The sequence below is a fragment of the Ipomoea triloba genome, chromosome 9 (genome assembly GCF_003576645.1).
Source record: "Ipomoea triloba cultivar NCNSP0323 chromosome 9, ASM357664v1".
NCBI lineage: Eukaryota > Viridiplantae > Streptophyta > Magnoliopsida > Solanales > Convolvulaceae > Ipomoea > Ipomoea triloba.
In genome coordinates this window covers 15,254,006-15,274,489 of record NC_044924.1, presented here as the reverse complement: position 1 = coordinate 15,274,489, position 20,484 = coordinate 15,254,006, and the positions used below count along the sequence as shown (strand labels likewise).

General features: G+C 36.2%; 1 protein-coding gene across 1 annotated transcript; it reads right to left on the bottom strand.

The window, feature by feature from the left end:
- Positions 1-477: 477 nt before the first annotated feature.
- Positions 478-1,665, bottom strand: LOC116029612. Its single transcript, XM_031271660.1, has one exon. The coding sequence runs from the start codon at positions 1,663-1,665 to the stop codon at positions 478-480; it is 1,188 nt and encodes a 395-aa protein (XP_031127520.1).
- Between the last annotated feature and the right edge of the window lie 18,819 nt (positions 1,666-20,484).

Sequence of the window (20,484 nt, the reverse complement as noted above, 5' to 3'; positions counted from 1 at the left end):
CTCATCGGCCTCGGACATCATGATCTGATGATATCCCTTAAAAGCATCCATGAAGCTCATGAGTTCCGCTCCTGCCGTTTCGTCGACCATCTGATGAATGCTTGGGAGCGGATACGGGTTGAGGGGGCAGGCGCGGTTGAGGTCGGTGTAGTCGATGCACATCCGCCAAGCTGGGGGCTTGGGCACCAGGACTACGTTCGCGACCCATTCCGAGTACGTAACCTCTCGGATATGACTTGCCGAGAGCAAGGCCTTGACTTCCCCTTTGACGAACTCGCGTCGGTCGACGGATAAGTGCCTCTGCTTTTGCTTAACAGGCTTAGAGGTCGGGCTAACGGACAGTCGGTGGCAAATCATAGCTCGGTCGATACCTGGCATATCCTCTGGGCCCCAGGCGAAGATGTCGGCGAATTCGCGCAACACTGTAAGGACCGATCGCCTGAGGTCCGGATCGAGGGACGTGCCGATCTTGATGCATCATTCGGGCCAAGCTGTATCTAAGGGCACTTCTTCGACGATCTCAGACGGCCCAGGCTGTTCCTTCTTTTCTTCGTCTTTCCGCCGGGCAATGGTGTTCACGCGAGACGTGCTCGCGGACTGTTTCTCTACTGCCCGGACATAGCACAACCTGGCCGATCGCGGGTCTCCCCGGACCGTCCCAACACCCTCCGGGGTTGGGAACTTCATACACAGATGAGGCATGGAGATGATCGCCTTCATCTGGGCTATTCCTGGCCGACCTAAGATGACGTTGTGCACACACGCCAGATTGACGACAATAAACTCCATCTCCACCTTTAGGACCTTGGGGTAAACTCCGACCTCTACAGGGAGAACGACCATTCCTTCAGGGTGAACCATATCGCCGGTGAAGCCTGACAGCGGGGTTCGGACCGGCGTTAATGCTGACCTCTCGATTTTCAGCTTCTGGAAGGCCTCTAAGTACAGCACATTAACGCTGCTGCCAGTGTCCACCATCACCCTTCGGACCTCAGCTCCGCAGATGTCAACAGTGATAACTAATGCCTCGGCAGATTGATCTCCTCCAAGGGGAAGGTCTCGGTCGGTGAAGGTTATCGGCTCGTCTTTCATTCTCTTCTCGGGTTGACTGGTGCTGACCGAACATACAGGCAAATCCCTCGACCAAGCTCGTCGGCGCTCCGGATCGTCGCCCTCCTCCGGCCCGCCAAAGATAACATGAATGATCTGTTTCGACCCCGCGGCAGGAGGGGCATGGTCGGGTTCTGGCCCCTTATCTTTCTTGTCTTTGTTTGACTTCTTGAAGTATTTCTTCCACCCTCGTCGTCGGTTATTTTTCTTCTCGGCAGCAAACTGCGCCAGTTCCCCCGAGCGCAAGAGATCTTCGATCAGCCCTTTGAGGACGTGGCACTCGTCGGTTTCGTGCCCCCGGTTCCGGTGATAGGCACAGTACTTGTCTTTATCGGGGCCATCTCTCGCCGGGGTTGGGAGTTGAATCATATTGCAGGATTGAGCATACTCCAAGATTTCCCCGATCGGTCTCGATAGGGGGGTGTTGATCGGATTCCCATCCTGATCCTTCCTTCTGGGGTCGGGCTGTCGTCTGACGTCTCTCCGACCTTGTCCTCCGATTTCCAACAAGCGCTTAGCAGCGTTGGCTTCTTCGGCCACCGCGTGGTCGGTCATCCTCCTCAAGGCTTCCTGGTAGGTGTTCGGCTGATGGAGAACGAGGTCCTGATACAAAGGCCCCGCTCGTAGCGTAGAGAGCAGTAAGTTGACCGCGGTGCGATCGTCTACCGGCTCTATCTCCGCTACGGCGGCCTTCCACCTTTCGCTAAAAAGGGTCAAGGACTCGCCTTCTCGTTGCTTGGCCTTCTCCAAGGAGGTGAAGTGTTTCTTGGCAGCCCGTGAAATGGCAAAACGGTGAATGAACTTCTTGCTAATTCGGCGAAGTCGGCGATGGATCCTGGTTCGAGGGACGCGAACCACTCAGCCGCCCGACCGGTCAGGGTCGAGTAAAATGCTCGGCACATGACCGCGTCTGATACTCCCATCATCAACATGTTCCCGTGGTAAGAGTTGATGTGTTCTTCCGGGTCAGTTCGCCTAGAGTAATCCTTACTTCCCGGCACACGGAGGTCCATGGGGTACGGCTGATTCATAATATCTTGAGTAAACGGCGCTCGGAACAGGTTGCTTTCCATCCCCCCGGGGCCGACCTCAGCTTGTTCTTTCTTCCACTTGTTGAACTCTGCTCGTACTTGGTCGAGCACCCCCCGGGCTAAGCCCGACTGGTCCCAGCGTGTCGATCCTTCTTTGACTTTACATACGAAGAGCTCGTTTCGCTGGAATGGCTAGTTGTCGAGATGCTCATCGATTGAGGTCCTCGGGTGGTGCGTTCACGTGGTCGGAGATCGGGGTCGTCGATCCAGTCAAAAGCGCTGGTTCGCGTCTGTGATGTCTCCGCCTGTGGCACCCCCCTAGGCCAGTCGGACGTACTAAGCCGAGACAATGCCGGCCTCCGAGCCGGTACCGTGGGCATAGTTTCGGACCCACGGGATCGTCGCTCGGACTGGGAACGGTGCAGCGCAGGTGGGACGACGGGGATCGTCTCGGCGGTCGTCGCGTCCGGCCTAACAAGCATAGTGGGATACATCGGCTGCATAGGCGGATATGCATATGGCTGCGGGTAGAACCTCAGCGAAGTCGGCCACCACTGCATGGTGGGGTCCATCGGGTACTGGTACGGCATCGGTCCACCAGGCATAGGGTACTGGTAGGGGACCGAGCCCCCAGGCATAGGGAAGGGAACGTCTTGGTGGATGGCATTCACCGCCTCTAGTGGTGGCACCCCGGCCATGTTGTTGGGATCCACTCGAGAGCTCAAGTGAGAACGGAGATCGTAATTATCATCGGCTTCTTGGTTATTGAAGAAATCCATATTCGGATACATGAGGGACCCGCTGTCGCAAAGTATAGCTTTTAAGTCGCGGTCCCCACAGACGGCGCCAAAAATGGTACTGCAAAATACGAATACCAAGTAAAACCGGAAAATACGATCTCTTATTGCCTCAAGGATCCAAACCCGGTTACAAGTCAAGTAAGGGCTTAAAAGGGCTCGGCAGGTCGGCAGTGGGCTTCCCTACTGTCCGAGCTCTCTCTAAGTCTTCGTCTATTAACGGCCAAAAGATCCTCTCTCTCCTCATAAATGCGCTATTTATAAGGGAGAAAAGTGCAGTTACCGGACCTCCGGCATGGCGGGAATGTGGCGCGCATGCGCCCGCCTCACTCTACGCCCAAGCGGGAAGGAGTACGTGGCAGTCATTGGCACGCCGCGTCGTGGGCCCATCGGGAGTACTGTTCGGCCCGTGACAGCCGACCTCACAGCGGCCTCCCGACCAACCGATCACCCGACCGTACATCCTCCGATCGGGTCCGGAGTGTACCCGACCGGTCCTGGAGTATATTCACTATCATCTTGGCGTCGTCTGTGGGGAGATCAGAGAAGGCCATGAAAACAGAGAAATGATAGGAAAATGTCACGGATCGCCCTCCTTCTAGCGCCAACGGGAGTAAGGTGCCCGTTTATGATCCTCGGACCGATCTTTGTGAGAGTAAGGTGCCCACTGCGGGAGCAAAGTGCCCGTTTATGGTCTAACGGGCACCTTGCTCCTGCAGTGGGCACCTTGCTCCCACAAAGATCGGTCCGAGGATCATAAACGGGCACCTTGCTCCCGTAGTGGGCACCTTGCTCCCACAAAGATCGGTCTGAGGACCATAAACGGGCACCTTGCTCCCGTAGTGGGCACCTTGCTCCCACAAAGATCGATGCGAGGACCATAAACGGGCACCTTGATCCCGTTGTGTTTTTTTTCGACCGCCGTCGTAGCGTTTTTTCCGACCGCCGTCGTAGCGTTTTTTCCTACTGCCGTCATAATTGATTATAACGAGATCTGACATCGGGATTACAATGCCGGTGGTGGACAGGCCGACCTAACCGGACTTATTACATTTAAATTTGCTATTACAAATTTCTAAGTATAATCCTATAACCTATACAAATTGCAATTTAGGCTATACATTTACAATGTAAAACTACTTGTTATAATTTACAAATTTACAATTGGAATAATATGGCTGCGGCTCTTTTCAGACCACCCGAGCTAGATGTTTAGAAAACTCTTGCACAAAATGTGCCATGCCAGATGTCTTGGGAAATCTGTAGACACGCCGCAGCTCCGATCGCCGAAAATGGTTGTTGCTCGGGAACTTGCCCAAAATACTAGCGACCGACCGGAAACAAGGTTGGTCGGTTGAGTACAAATGAGTATTTTAATCCGGTTGCGCACTCGAGGTCCGAGAGCGAGATTAGTCGGCTGTGGCGTAACTTTGAGTTACACGGCTGAATTCATGATCGGTATTCCCTTACGATCCATGAGGTCACTTCCGGTGACCAGTTCTTCAAAATCGACGCAGTTCCGGGAACGAGATTAGTCGGTTGTTCTCGTTTTGCATTTGATCTGCAGTCAAACTGAGTGAACTCTTCGACGGGCTAGTATTGTAATTGGAGGAGTCGGGATTCTCGTCAGCACCATAGCTTCATCGATGCACGCCTCTGCTTGAGTAAACAAATATTTATCATCTCGAAGACCAACTCAAAGTCAAGGGGTTAATTCCTCTGCTTTGAAATGCATTTGATCGAGAAACCAACTCGGGACTCCAATCTACATAAGAAAACTGCCGACCACCATGCATGATCAGGTATTGTCAATCGGCTTCAGGGGAGGTTGGCAACCCGTTCTTTTTTGTGCAAACCAAGATATTAGAGATTACTATCATCGCTCGGGAAGCTTAAGCATAACAGAGCTTTTAGAGGCCGACCCTTTGCTTGGAAAGCTTGCTCAAGGGAACCCAAGCGCCGAACTGAACAAGGAATCTTAGACAACCACGAACCTGAGTGTGGATCAGATTACAGCCGAACATCCAAACACTAAATAAAAACCGGTCAAACACACATAGAAGTCGTGATGGAATGCCTTTACAACTGACCCGGAACTGTCTACCTTTGGTCGTTGATTCCTCTACTTCGAACCACAAATTCCGCCGCCGGTTGTCTATAGGGTGTTGGCGGTTGCTGCCTGAACTTCCACCACCATGATTAAAAGACTTGGAACATGGCGGCGCAGTAGAGTAGACCGGGAGCCTGACTATTTTCTTGAGAGATTAAGAATTAATTTATTGTACTCCGGCCAGTTCGATCACACTTGCATGGTCGTGGTTTCTGTGGTTGACACGACTGGAGAGCTTGGCGATGTTGCTGAAGTTGCCCTACGCTAAAATTAATCCACATGCATGCACTGCTATTTGCGATGTTCTATTCTCTAGCATCAACGTGGTCGGGAGGCTCATGATGCCCGGGTGGTGCACTGGTTGCATGCTCTGAATCATCGCCATTCTGACCGGGGACGCCATCCACCTGATCGGGAACAGCACTGATCGCGCGGTGACTCTGGTCACTAGCTCGGGACCGGCTGTTGCGGTTTTTAAAGAAAGCAATGGGCGGTTCCGGCTCGAGGCTTGAGAATCCTCAACATGCTATTTATATCATGACTGATTCCATTCCTTCAAGTCTGAGAGCTCGGGGTCCGGAGGAAATGTCATCGCGAATTGGCATGCCTACACAAAACCTCTCCCTACCGGAGGATAAAACGCCAATGTAGCTGGAGACCGGGGAGACGAGTCAGCAACTAACTAGCGTGCAGGAGGTCGGGGTAGCACACAATTGAGAGACCAGAACTGATCGCTTGCTTAAGGGGCTGACCGGTCTGATTCATGCAAGTGCCTACGCGACAACCGGTATATGCTCCAAGTCGGACATGCTCGGAAACTCTGAAGACAGTTGCTGCTAGGGAAATTAATTCAAAGTCCAAGGATTAATTCTTTTGCTTCGAAAATAATTATAGTCGCTGATCATCTCTGGCTATCAGCTCGGAATTGAAGGTCGGAAAGTGCATTCAACTGTCTGAGTCATCGCCTTGCTGACCGGGACATCGCTCATTCGACCTGGAAGCGGCGCCGATCGCGTGGTGACTCCGGCAGCTTGTTTGGGAACGACTGCTGTAGTTTAAGGCTGTGATCGGTTTCGGTTCCGGCTCGAGAAATCTCAACAAGTGGCTTTTATCATGATCGGGACCGAGCTTGAGAAATGGTCAGGAATCATGTGCCTATTACCTCGAGAATCCGACCTGAGCCTCTGACTTGGCTAATAGCTCAGAGTTGACCGGGAAGCTCGGATTGTGATACTGGAGATTGAATCAAGCAGTAGCAATGATGGAGCTTATGGACACCAACTAGCCAGTTTGTCGTGCCCATCATCGTGCTTCGTGGGTAACTGCGTGTACACCCATTTTTCTCTCACGCGTAAGTCCCAGCATTCAATCATCTTCCTTCACAATTTAATTTTTTCCGTTTTTGCACTTAGCCTTCCACCGCCACCTTTCCCCAATGAGATTGCATGCACTGTTTTAATCACATTTTCTTTGCTTTCTCACTCCACCGCCACATCCCACCAATTAAATTGCATGCAAACTTCAATTTCTGCCTTCTCCCAATTCCAAAGCCACCCCTGCACTCTTTCTGCACGCCATCTTTTCCGAGGCTACTGAGGCGAGGGAGCAACCGGATTGGGTCTGACCATTGGATGAGGTTGACGACGGTGATGAAGCGTGGTGGTGAAACTCCTCATCAAGGTTTGTTGCTGCTGGTGATTGCATTAGTCATCTGACATGTCAACAAGGAAAAGGAAAAGGGGTCGACGTTGTGATCCTCTCCCGGAAGTGTTCGACGTCTCACGCCGGTCACCGCTCGAACAGAGTACCACGTCAATCTTCCAGATAAATTATATTGACTTCTGCTCTCGTCACTTTGCGGAATTCCTGAGGACTTCCCAGATTCACCTGCTTGCAGAGGAGCGATGCAAATAAAACATAATCCATGCAAGAGCTTGACTAAGGCAAAGCCTGTTGTTTCCAAACTAGATGCTCCCTTGACAATAAAACTAAAATTTGGGAGGGGGGCAGCAACCAAGCATGCATCTGGATCCCACTTTGGAATCGGAATCCGAAGTTCAATATTTTACCAGAAATGCTAATATTTGGTTAATATCGAACTTGGAGTATGGCAGTATGTTCTTGATCCATCCCCTCCGTTGTTCACCATTTCGATGGTAGAGGATCACGGCTCTTTGCTTCGATCCCCACGGACGGCGCCATTTGATAACGTTAATTCTCTCATGCATTCCCCCGTACAAGATATGTATAGAGATGGTATATAAAGTGTGATCTTGAATGGAAAAATAACCCTCTAATTCATCACTTTTATTTACTGTTCTTTGAGGAGTAACATAGAGAGAAGGGAGAGCTTAGCCTTGATGTTTCTAGAGAGAGGAGGAGAAGGGATCCAAAGGCCAAAAGTCCCCCTAACTTGAAGGGTTCGGGCCTTTATATAGGCTCATACCCGTACTCGTATACTTACGTACGTATAAAGTACTTAGGGCCGTATACCCGGGGTATATTCCCTATCATCTAGTATAAAAGTTATTCCCAAATACTTGGAAATAGCTAATACTAGGGGGTCCCCTAGGAATTGCTATTCCCCCCTGCAAAGGGAATAGCTCATTCCTGGGAATGTTATTCTTAGGAATATAATGACGAACCAAACAGTGGAATAGGTATATTCCGGGGAATGTTATTTCATTGTCTTTATCTTCAATACTTGTCATCTTTTGTTTTTATTGGTAGTGTGTCTATGCTAGGTTATTGGTTGTAGCATAGAAGACAACGTCATGTAATGAGATTATGGTGTAGAAAGTTTTAGATTAGTCTTGTTGTGTATATGACTATAAGCTTAGTTATACTATGAACTCTTTATCTTACAAGTGCCTCTTGATATTTGACAGTGATAGTTTTTTCCTACATGTTTCATGTGTTGTGAGTGTGTCGTAGATTCTTATGTGAAAGTATGTAACAAAATATTAATATTTAACATATTTTGTATTATAACTTTGATATTTAATTACAAGATAGTGTAAAAAGAAGACAATGAACAATGTAGTCAATATAATTAATTAATAAATTTGAAAGTAAAAACTCTTTGCATTGTAGAAAGTAAAGATAATATAACTAATGTATTATATATCTTTTTAAATTTTTTGATAATGAATAGATTTCTTTTTTTTTTTTTGGAACAAAAGGCATTGCATACATCTAATTCTAAATTAAAGGAATGCGCATGTATTATTTTTTGTTGTAGTTACTAAATTATTTAATTTAATAAGAGCAATAGAGTGAGGTACTTACTTTTCGTCCACAATAATGAAGTCATTGATTTTTTTTTTTTTAAATTTCATTCGTTGTTGAGACGAATTGTTTTGAGTGTTTGTCAATGACAATTGCTAGAATTTTTGTCAATAGAGGATGATAATAAATAATTTGAAATATATGGTTACAATAGATATTGTTATAATGATATAGTAAAAATTAACTTACAAATTTCTTTAGAAGTTTTCATGCAATGATAAAACTCTGAGAATGATGTGCAAACTTGTTCAATTGGAGCCAATGGGATGCCAACATTGTCAATTCTTTGGACAATGGTCCTACCGTTTAGAATCTAGGTGTAGTTGTATTTTTTATCAACAATTTGGTAGTTAGGTCATACATGTCTGACAATTATGTAAGAACAAATTTGTCCGATATAAAAATAATAGTACAATATTTGTAAAGTAATGTACAATTGTACTATTATAGAAATACAGACAAAAAAATTAATACCATAATGACCTAAAGAGTAAATTGCCATTTTGGTCATGTGACTATTGGGGTCTTGTTAATTGCAATCTACAATTTTCAAAACTGTTAATTTAGTACCTTAACTATTCAATTTTTATCAAATTTGGTCACTTTGGTCAAATTACAAGCAAAAAATGGCCAAAAATTTTGAATGGGTAAAATCTTGAGGGCAATTTAGTCATTTCTTCGTCCATTTTTCTTCTTCTTCTTCCTTTTTTCTCTTCTACGTCGCCGGAAAATTTTTGATGAAACTTGTTGAAGCTTAGACGCCATTCTCAATCACCGAATGAGTATCATAATTAAGCCTTGCAATTAATGTTGTACTTAGGCACTAACATAAGTAATTAGCAGTACACGCCAAAGACCTTGTGGTCTAGTGGCACCCGATGTCCTGGTTTACACTCCCACATGGATGATGGGAGTGGGTTCGAGCTATAGTGGAGGTAACTGTTGACTCTTTGTGCTTCAGTAGGTTGAGAACTATGAACAGATACTACATTGTAACAGAGTCAGTAGTATTCAAAAAAAAATAAAAATTAGCAGTACACAGTCACATAATAAATTGGAATTTAGATACATAGAATCATATTGCGACACAAATTAAGAAAACAAAAGAAATAACTGTCAACGAAGAGTTCCTTCCTCTTTAGAATTCACCCTCTTTTTATCATTGATAGTATTTGCGACACAAATTAAGAAAACAAAAGAAAGAACTGTCAACGAAGAGTTCCTTCCTCTTTAGAATTCACCCTCTTTTTATCATTGATAGTATTGTTTGACTGGTTCAGATAATAATGTTCGTTCTTATATGTGAATTTTATAGCACCGAGTAGTGGGTCATTCTTATTCTGTTATGTCGAATTGAATGTTGAGCAACAGAGAAGAAGAGAAGAAACAGAGAAGAAGAAAAAAAAAAAATCCAGGCGGCGTAGAAGATAAGAAACGAAGCAGAAGAAAAGAAGAGGAGAAAATGACTAAATTACCCTCAATATTTTATCCATTCAAAATTTTCAGCCACTTTTCACCGACAATTTGACCAGAGTGACTAAAATTGATAAAAATTTAATAGTTAAGGTACTAAATTAACAGTTTTAAAAGTCGTATATTGCAATTAAAATGACCCCAATAGTCATAGGACCAAAATGACAATTTACTCTAACCTAAATCATTCCAATTAATGCAAAAACATAATTGAAATATTGAGTCTTGTTTTAAATAATTAAAAATATTAATTAAACAAAAAAAAAAAACTTAACCTAAATTTGTTTATTTTTTTTAAATGCAAGAAAATGTTTTTCAAGGTTCATTATTTATAGTCTTTGATGCTCAACTGCTATATGTTTAGTAGGGCTAATTATTTCACCAAATTTTATGGCAAATTTTATATTGTATTTTTAATACATTCTAACATATTTGTAGTATATGTTTAACAATTATGTCAACTTTAATTGGGATGAGGTTCAAATCTAATAAGACCTTTCTTATAGAGTATTTTTAATACATTCTAACATATTTGTAATATATGTTTAACAATTATGTCAACTTTTATTGGGATGAGATTCGAACCTAATAAGACCTTTCTTATAGAAATCAATGAGTAAATTAAAAATAATAAATAGTTAACAGAATATTCTGTTACTAAAGTTTATACTAATGGAGTATAACATTATTTAAGAGAAGAAAATAATATAATATAGGGTAAAGAAGGAAAGTCATACAAAAAATACCAAAATCTAAATAATATGAACCATTCATTTCAACAAACAATTACGTCTAACATTTTTTAGTTCACATTAGGGCTTAAATTTATTGGCTTTTATTAAATTTATATATATATAGATTTTTATTCAAATGTGGCCGCGCCCTTACGTGCGGCCGTGCGGTTTACACCACTCAATGTTAAGAAATGCACCACTCAATGTTACGAAATGCACCACCACTCAATAAACATTGAGTGGTGGTGCATTTCGTAACATTGAGTGGTGCATTTCTTAACATTGAGTGGTGTAAACCGCACGGCCGCACGTAAGGGCGCGACATTGAGTGGTGCATTTCTTAACATTGAGTGGTGTAAACCGCACGGCCGCACGTAAGGGCGCGGCCACACCTGAACATAACCCTATATATATATATATGTATATATGTATATATATATATATGTGTATGTATGTATGTATGTATGTATATTACTATGGATTAGATTTGTAGGTGTAGATTATTCTCTCTCCTATCTCTTCCTTTCCCCTTAGGGGCTGTTTGGTTCAAGTCATCTCAGATTACCTAGGTAATCTGAATATGGTAATGTTATATTACCTTGTTTGGTTCAAATTATGAGATTACCTGGTAATGTTATATTACCTCAAAGCTGATGTGGCAGTAATGTTTCAAGGTAATGTGATTACCCTCACTCTATTTTACTCTTATTAAATTAAATAAATTAGTAGCTACAACAAAAAATGATACATATGTATTTCTTTAATTTAGAATTATGTGTCTACAATACCTTTATTTGAAAAATTATTCATTATCAAAAAATTAAATTAAATAAGAGAAATAATTTCATTAGTTATATTGCCTTTATTTTCTCTCATGCAAAGATTCTTTACATTCAAATTTATCAATTGATATTCATTACATTGTCCATTATCTTATTTTTACAATATCTTGTAATTAAATATCAAAGTTATAGTACAAAATAATGTTATATATTTATTTACCAAGTATTTTATTAATACTATGAAAATTTTTTTTAAATAATTTGAAGCTAATTATATTAACTACTTGGGTTTTTTTAAATAATTTGAAGCTAATTATATTAACTACTTGGGGATTTTTAAATAATTTGAAGCTAATTATATTAACTACTTGGGGATTGATAAATAATTTGAAGCTAATTATATTAACTACTTGGGGATTGATTGACAATTTGAAGCTAATTATATTAACTACTTGGGGATTGATTGACAAAGAGAGTACTCAAATAATAACCCAACAAATTGAAGCGGAATCACTCTATTTTACTGTTATTCAATTAAAAAAATTAGTAGTTGATTTCAAAAAAAAAAATTAGTAGTTACACCAAGAAATGATACATATGTATTTCTTTAATACCATGAAAAAAATAAAAAAGAATAGTTTGAAATCAATCATATTAACTACTTGGGGGATTTGTTGACAATGAAAGTACTCAAATAACCCATTACCCAGTTGAAGCGAGAAACTACCTTTTAATATCTTTAGAATACATATTATTTTAAAATTTCAAATTTTTATTAATTTATTTAATCTTTTTATTTTAAAATTTCAAATTTTTATTAATTTATTTAATCTTTTTTCTTAAACTTTTCAAATTTTTATTAATTTATTTAATCTTTTTTCTTAAACTAGGCAAATTTTTATTAATTTATTTAATCTTTTTTCTTAAACTAGGGATTTCTTTATCCACAATAACTCATTCAACAATAATGGTTAAACCAAATGAACCCTAAGCAAAACACCTAAAGGAAAGTCCATAGCTCCTATATCATAATCTCATTGCATGACGTTGTCATCTATGCTACCAACAATAACCGAATTGCAAATAACACACTACCAACAAAAAGTAAGAGAACAAATAGTAAAGATGAAGACAATGACAATGTTACTCAAAAGAGAATTAAGAACACTTAGAAAAATTCAAATTAAAAGAAGTATTTATTTAGACTATCATTTTTAAACTATCGATTTTACAAGGTTGCAAACATTTATTTTAGTAATAATTATAATGAATTTTCTATATTATCTTGGATTCATATACTTTGAGTTAGATATTTAAATAAAAAATTCGACATTCAATTACCCATGTATAAACTTCTCCTATATAATCTTGCGTTGATATACTTTCAAATATTTATTTAAATATAAAAATTGGGCATTAACCCATTCGCGCAATGCGCGTATAAAACTAGTATGATAATATTAGTAAATTACCCGTGCGATGCACGAATAATATTTTTATATTAAATATTTAAATAATAAAATAAAATGAATATATAAAAATGAAACAACAAAAATACACATTATGATTCAATTAGTTCATATCAAAACAAACAAATAGATAAATATATAAAAATGAAACAACTGGGTGGGAACTTCATGAATTATTATCAGATTGAAGCGATAAAAACATAAGAAATGGAAATATATATATATATATATATATATATATATATATATATATATATATATATAAAAACAATATGTAAAGAACATATACCTCCACATACCTCCACATCTTCCAACACAGATTCTAAGGTTTCTCCTCGATTGTTCTTGACTTCGTAAAGACGAATCAATCGTACTTTGATTGCCCACGCAGTACTGAAGACGTTTATCTTATTTATAGTAAAACAAAAATAGGGGCCATTGTGTTCAGACTTTTTTGTGTGTGTTAAGCTAAAGTGGTAACATGGAGTGAATGAAAGATGTGAAATTGGTTGCATGATTTATACAGTGGTATAGAATTTATTAGATAGAAATTTATTTGAAAAACTTTAAAAATAATTGGTTAATAATAATTATTGATTGATTAATATTAATAATAATAATCACTCATGTTATTATTCGATTAATATTATTATTATTATTAATTAATTAATTAAGAATTACTCCGTAATAATTTGCGATTTGCCTTTTATTAATAATAATCAATCATGTTCTTATTTTAAATCAATTTACCGTAATAATAATAATCAATCATGTTATTATCTGATTATATTATTATTATTATTATTGTGATTTTTATTATTATTATTGTTAAGAATTAATAATTAATAATTTGCAATTTGCCTTTATTAATAATAATCAATCCTATTATTATTTTAAATTAATTTTCCATTTTTCACCGATTAAGAATTAATGCATTTTGTATAATAATAATCAATCATGTTAATATTTTAAATCAATTTACTGTATTAATAATAATAATCACTGTTGTTATTATCAGATTATATTATTATTATTATTATTATTATTATTATTATTATTATTAAGCATTAATAATTTGCAATTTACCGTTATTAATAATAATCAATCCTGTTATTATTTTAAATCAATTTACCATTTTTCACCGATTAAGAATTATTGCCTTTTTTATAATGTACGTTAACATGCAATTTCTATTTTATTGTATGCAATTTGCCTTTATTAAATCATTACAATTTGCCTTTATTAATAATAGTCACTCCTGTTATTATCCGATTAAGAATTAAAGAATTTGCAATTTGTCTTTATTAATAATATAATTACTCTTGTTATTATTTTAAATCAATTTACCATTTTTCAACGATTAAGAATTATTGCCTAATCAATCCTGTTATTATTTTAAATCAATTTACAGTTTTTCACATATTACGAATTATTCCCTTTTTTATAATGTACGTTAGCATGCAATTTTTATTTTATTGTACACAATTTGCCTTTATTAAATCATTGCAATTTGCCTTTATTAATAATAATCACTCCTGTTATTATCCGATTAAGAATTAAGAATTTGTAATTTCCCTTTATTAATAATAATAACAACTCCTGTTATTATTTTAAATCAATTTATGGTTTTTCAATGATTAAGAATTATTGCCTAATCACTCCTGCTATTATTTAAAATCAATTTACATTTTTCAAAGATTAAGAATTATTACCTTTTTTATAATGTGTGTTAGTATGTAATTTCTCTTTTATTGTATGCAATTTGCCTTTATTAAATCATTGCAATTTACCTTTATTAATAATAATCACTCTTTATTAAATCATTGCAAACACCAATTAATATTAACAACACAATATTATATTAGATATATCACAAATTCATATATCACCAATCACCAATCAATATTAACAACACAATAGTACCATATTACCTTATGGCATTACATTATTAATAAATATGGATAATTAATAAAATTAATAAAATAATAAATAAATAAATAAATATTAACAATATTACCATATTAGATATATCACAAATTATATATCACCAATCACCAATCAATATTAACAACACAATATTACCATATTACCTTATGGCATTACATTATTAATAAATATGGATAATTAATAAATTTAATAAAATAATAAATAAATATTAACAATATACTGTATTAGATATATCACAAATTATATATCACCAATTAATATTATTAATAAATATGGATAATGGCATTACATTATTAATAAATATGGATAATTAATAAAATTAATACATTACATTATTAATAAATATGGATAATTAATAAAATTAATAAAATAATAAATAAATAAATATGGATAATTAATAAAATTAATAAAATAATAAATAAATAAATAAATAATATCCATTATGTTGTTACTAAAATGCCCTCCAGTTTTGGGGGAAAATTTTTGCTAGGCACTTCTATTATTATATATATAGATGTTTGAACGACGGAGCAGGCAAACAAAGGGACTTGAATTTACTTCTTTATTATTATTATTAAAAAATCAAACGGTATTCAGTTTGGTTCAATTTTTTATTGAATTGTTTGGTATACAAGAATACATTACTGTTCGGTATATTACTGAACCGAACTAATTCGGGTCGATTTGAAAAAAAAAAAAATCGAACCGAATTGCCTACCTCTACTTTGACATGTATGTTGACTATTTATTAGTATTACTAGTTTTACATGCACATTGCGCAAATGAGTTAATGCCCAATGTTTATATTTAAATAAATATTTGGAAGTATATCAAGGCAAGATTATATAGGAGAAGTTTATACATAGGTAATTGAATGTCGAATTTGTTTATTTAAATATGTAACTCAAAGTATATGAATCCAAGATAATATAGGAAATTCATTATAATTGTCACTAAAATAAATGTTTGCAACTTTGTAAAATCGATAGTCTAAATATTTGGTCTAAAAATGATGGTCTAAATAAATGCTACTTTTGATTTGAATTTTTCTAAGTATTCTTAGTTCTCTTTTGAGTAACATTGTCATTGGTTTCATATTTACTATTTGTTCTCTTTCTTTTTGTTGGTAGTGTGCTATTTGCAATTGGGTTATTGTTGGTAGCATAGATGACAACGCCATGCAATGCGATTATAATATAGGAGCTATGGACTTTCCTTTAGTTGTTCTGCCCGGGGTTCATTTTGTTCAACAATTATTGTTGAATGAGTTATTGTGAATAAAGAAATCCTTAGTTTAAGGAAAAATATTGAATAAATTAGTAAAAATTTGAAAATTTTAAATATGATGTATTCCAAAGATATTAAAAGGTAGTTTCTCACTTCAATTTGCTGGGTAATGGGTTATTTGAGTATTTTCATTGTCAACAAATCCCCAAGTAGTTAATATGATTGGTTTCAAACTATTCTTTTTTATTTTTTTCATGGTATTAATAACATACTTGGTAAATAAATATATATAACATTATTTTGTATTATAACTTTGATATTTAATTACAAGATAGTGTAAAAATGAACATAATGGACAATCTAATGAATATCAATTGATGAATTTGAATGTACAGAATCTTTGCATTAGAGAAAATAAAGGCAATATAACTAATGAAATTATTTTTCTTATTTAATTTATTGATAATGAATATGTTTTTAAATAAAGGCATTGTAGACACATAATTCTAAATTAAAGAAATGCACATGTATCATTTTTTGTTGTAACTACTAATTTATTTAATTCAATAAGAGTAAAATAGAGTGATCTCGCTTCAATTTTTGGGTTATTTGAGTATTCTCTTTGTCAACCAATCCCCAAGTATTTAATATAATTAGCTTCAAATTATTTTTTTTTCATGGTATTAATAAAATACTTGGTAAATAAATATAGAACATTATTTTGTATTATAACTTTGATATTTAATTACAAGATATTGTAAAAATAAGATAATGGACAATGTAATGAATATCAATTGATTAATTTGAATGTAAAGAATCTTTGAATGTGAGAAAATAAATACAATATAACTAATGAAATTATTTCTCTTATTTAATTTTATTTTTTTGATAATGAATAATTTTTTTCAAATAAAGGTATTGTAGACACATAATTCTAAATTAAAGAAATACATATGTATCATTTTTTGTTGTGCCTACTAATTTATTTAATTTAATAAGAGTAAAATAAAGTGAGGAACTTAATTATGCTAAATTTGATTGGGATGAGGTTCGAACCTAAGACCTTTCTTATAGAAATTAATGGGTAAGTTAAAAGTTAACGGAATATTAACGGAGAAGAGAATATTTAACGGAAAACTTAACGGATAATTATATAATTAAGGATAAATTAGGAAATCTCAAGAAAAAAATATAAATCTAAACAATCTGAACCATCCATTTGATTAAATAATTTGACCGCCGTTTTTTCTACCTATTTTAGGTCTAACTCTCTTTGACTCTTATTAGTATAGTAGATAGTGTGGCTTATTTATTCTTTTTTTTTTTGAGAAAATGTTTTTAATCAATTAATGCATATTGGATGACAAATAATGTGCCAAAAACCTTGTGGTCTAGTGGCACCCGGTTTACACTCCCATGTAGAAAGGAGTGGTTCAAGCTTCAGTGGGCAAATAGTGCATATTCAAAGAGTACAAACGGCATTATATTTTGAAAAGAGTTCTACTACATGGACTTTTATTTTATACCCCTCACTTTTACTCTTTGACGTGGCAAGATATGATAGGTTATATTCATCATGTGAGTCTCAAAAAAAGTGTCAAACATCAAACTTTTATGTGGGAGTAAAAATAAGGAGTATAACTTAGGAGTCAAGTAGTATTTTCCTTTATATATATATATCTATATATATCTATATATATATATATATATAGACATCATTGAAATTTTGAAATCTTATCTTACTACAACCTTATCTCATGAAAATCACAAAAGTCAATTTGAATGATGAGCCTAATTAGGGGGTGCGCCACCCCCATTGTTTGCAAGGTGTCATAGAAGTTGACCTCATTGTCCTCTACCCTAGGCCCTAGCTAAGCTACAAGGGTGCATTAATTTTCTTAAACTATTGTCTTTCTCACTGCGTAATTTTGGCTCTTATAATAAAAATAAAAACAAAATCTTTCAAACTTGGTTAGAATTAATGCACTCCTAATGTTCCAAAAGAATTGGACAATTTTTTTTTAAAAGAATGCTAATAATTGTACTTGAAATTAAGGTGTATTTAATACTTATTGGTCATTGTAAATTGTCTGTATCCATTGCTCATGTTCACATTGCTTTTTAGACAAGATGAATATTCATCACTCTTTAACCAATACTTTTGCCGTTTGTTTGATTCACGAAAAATATTTGAGAAGAAAATGAAATTGAAATTCTATGAAAAAGAAATTGTAAGAAAAATTGATTCCATTATTTGGCTGATGAAAAGAATTACTGAAAATATTGATTCCATTATTTGGTTAGGCTTAAAATTGTAAGAAAATAATGAGTATAATTACCAATACAATATGTCTCTTTATAATAATAATAATAATAATAATAATAATAATAATAATAATAATAATAATCATTATAATAATAATAATAATAAGTAATAGTGATATTTAAATTGAAATATTACAGAGTATAATTTATAAATTACAATATCATAATATTATATTTTATTATAATAATAATATGATAACAATCATTATACATATTTGGTATATGGATAATTAAAAAAGTTCTATAAAGGCTCTGTTTGGCAGAGCTTATTTAGGAGCTTATAGCTTATTTTAAGCTACTAATAAGCTATAAGCTATGTTTGGTAATGTTCTTAAAACAAGCTATTGAACTTATTTTTTAACGTTACATAAGGTAGCGTTTCAAAATAAGCTAGTAGCTTCCTAACTTTTTTTCCATCTTTAACCTTATTATTTAAAGAAATAACATCATTTACCCTTCCCAATTAAAACCTTTTTGACTAAACCTTTTTGAATTTTTCTCTTCAATATGTTTGGTTGTAATTTCAATTTGACATTTGTGTTTGAACATTGATTTTTGTATGAACTAATCTTATGAATTATAAACATTTTGTTTTACTTTATATGTTTTCAAATATATGTTGTTACTTTATATTTTATTAAAATATATTGATTTCACTATTTTATATTTTAATATATAAACAAACCTATTTAAATTTAAAACTATTTAAATTGTATGAAGATATCCTTTTTAGTCCTTTTACATTTGTCAGCTTATCAAAAAGTTAATTTTACTAAACACTTTTAAGCATAACAACTAGCTTAACAGCTCTTCAGATTTCAGCTTCGAGCTTATAGCTTTTCAATTTTCCGCTAATTTTCAGCTTTCACCTATCTTTTCAGCTAGGTTTGCCAAACATAACCAAGAACAAAATTATCGTACTAAGTGATGAATTGTTCTTGTTGGTTTTACGGCTGTGCTACAACCGTTTCGGCTGGCCAACACTACCGCCTAGGCACCGCTACTGCTAGGAGGAGAGTGCTGACTCTCTTGACTACATCTCTGGCTCGTCAGTCGCGGAGGAAGCGCCCCAACGAAACTATAATCGAGCCCCCAGCTGCTAGGAGGATACTGGTCAGCCCGGAGGTCAACGAGGGTGAAACCATCCACAAGGGTAAATATCCTTTGGGTGAGTGGCTGGACAAGGTCATCTTTCCTTGTGACCTAGACTACGTTTAGGGGCTGGATACCGATAACCTTCTGCTCGGGCAAATCATGACAGGTAGGTGGAGGAGATAAACCTTAAGCTGGCCACCGCCAACTCTGCATTGGAAGCTGAGCAATGGTGCAATGAGCAGTTGGTGCTGAATCTTCAGACTACTCGCATGGTTGCGCTGACTGCCTACAAGGAGTCGGAAGCGTTCCGGGGGGATGCCGAGTAGTAGCCCAGGAGTGCGCGGAGTGGATTGCTAAGGCCTGACTAGCCAGCCCGGCCGGTGAGAAGTTCTCGGCAGAGATGGGCAATGAGGATTATCAGCTGGGCATTGTTGCCGTCGCCGTCCTCTAACGTAGCGTCGGGCACCCACCGGGAAGTAGTACCGTCGATGACAACAGGGAAGCCAACGGCGACAACCTATCACTGCTACCTCCCACAGTCGTCGCTGCCTCCAACAGCCCAAGCTCCAAATAACTAACACTAGGACCCCGACCGATGGCAAACGGTGCCATCACTGAGCCACCACCGATGAACGAACCGCATAACAAAACTCTACCAGAATGAATTCTCAAAAACAGGTTTTGTTTTGTTTTGTTTTTTTTTTTTTTTTCAGAAGAACATACATATATATTACGGGGAAATATACAAGGGTATATATACATTCGAAATTTTTATTTCAAAAAAGAATTGTGTATTTTGAAATAATTTTTGAAAAATATTTGTACACACTGAAAAATATACATATAAAGAATATGTATAAAACAATTTTAGAAAAATATGTATATTCATAAAAACATTTATATACACATGTATATACTTCACGAAATATAGTGTACTCTAAACTCTATATATATATATATATATATATTCAAACGCATATCCAATTTTTTTTTTACTAAAAATATGTATTTTGGATTCTGGAACATGATATAAAAATAAATTATAAAATATTAAAATATAGTAAACATGGATAAGCATGTATATTAGAACACAACA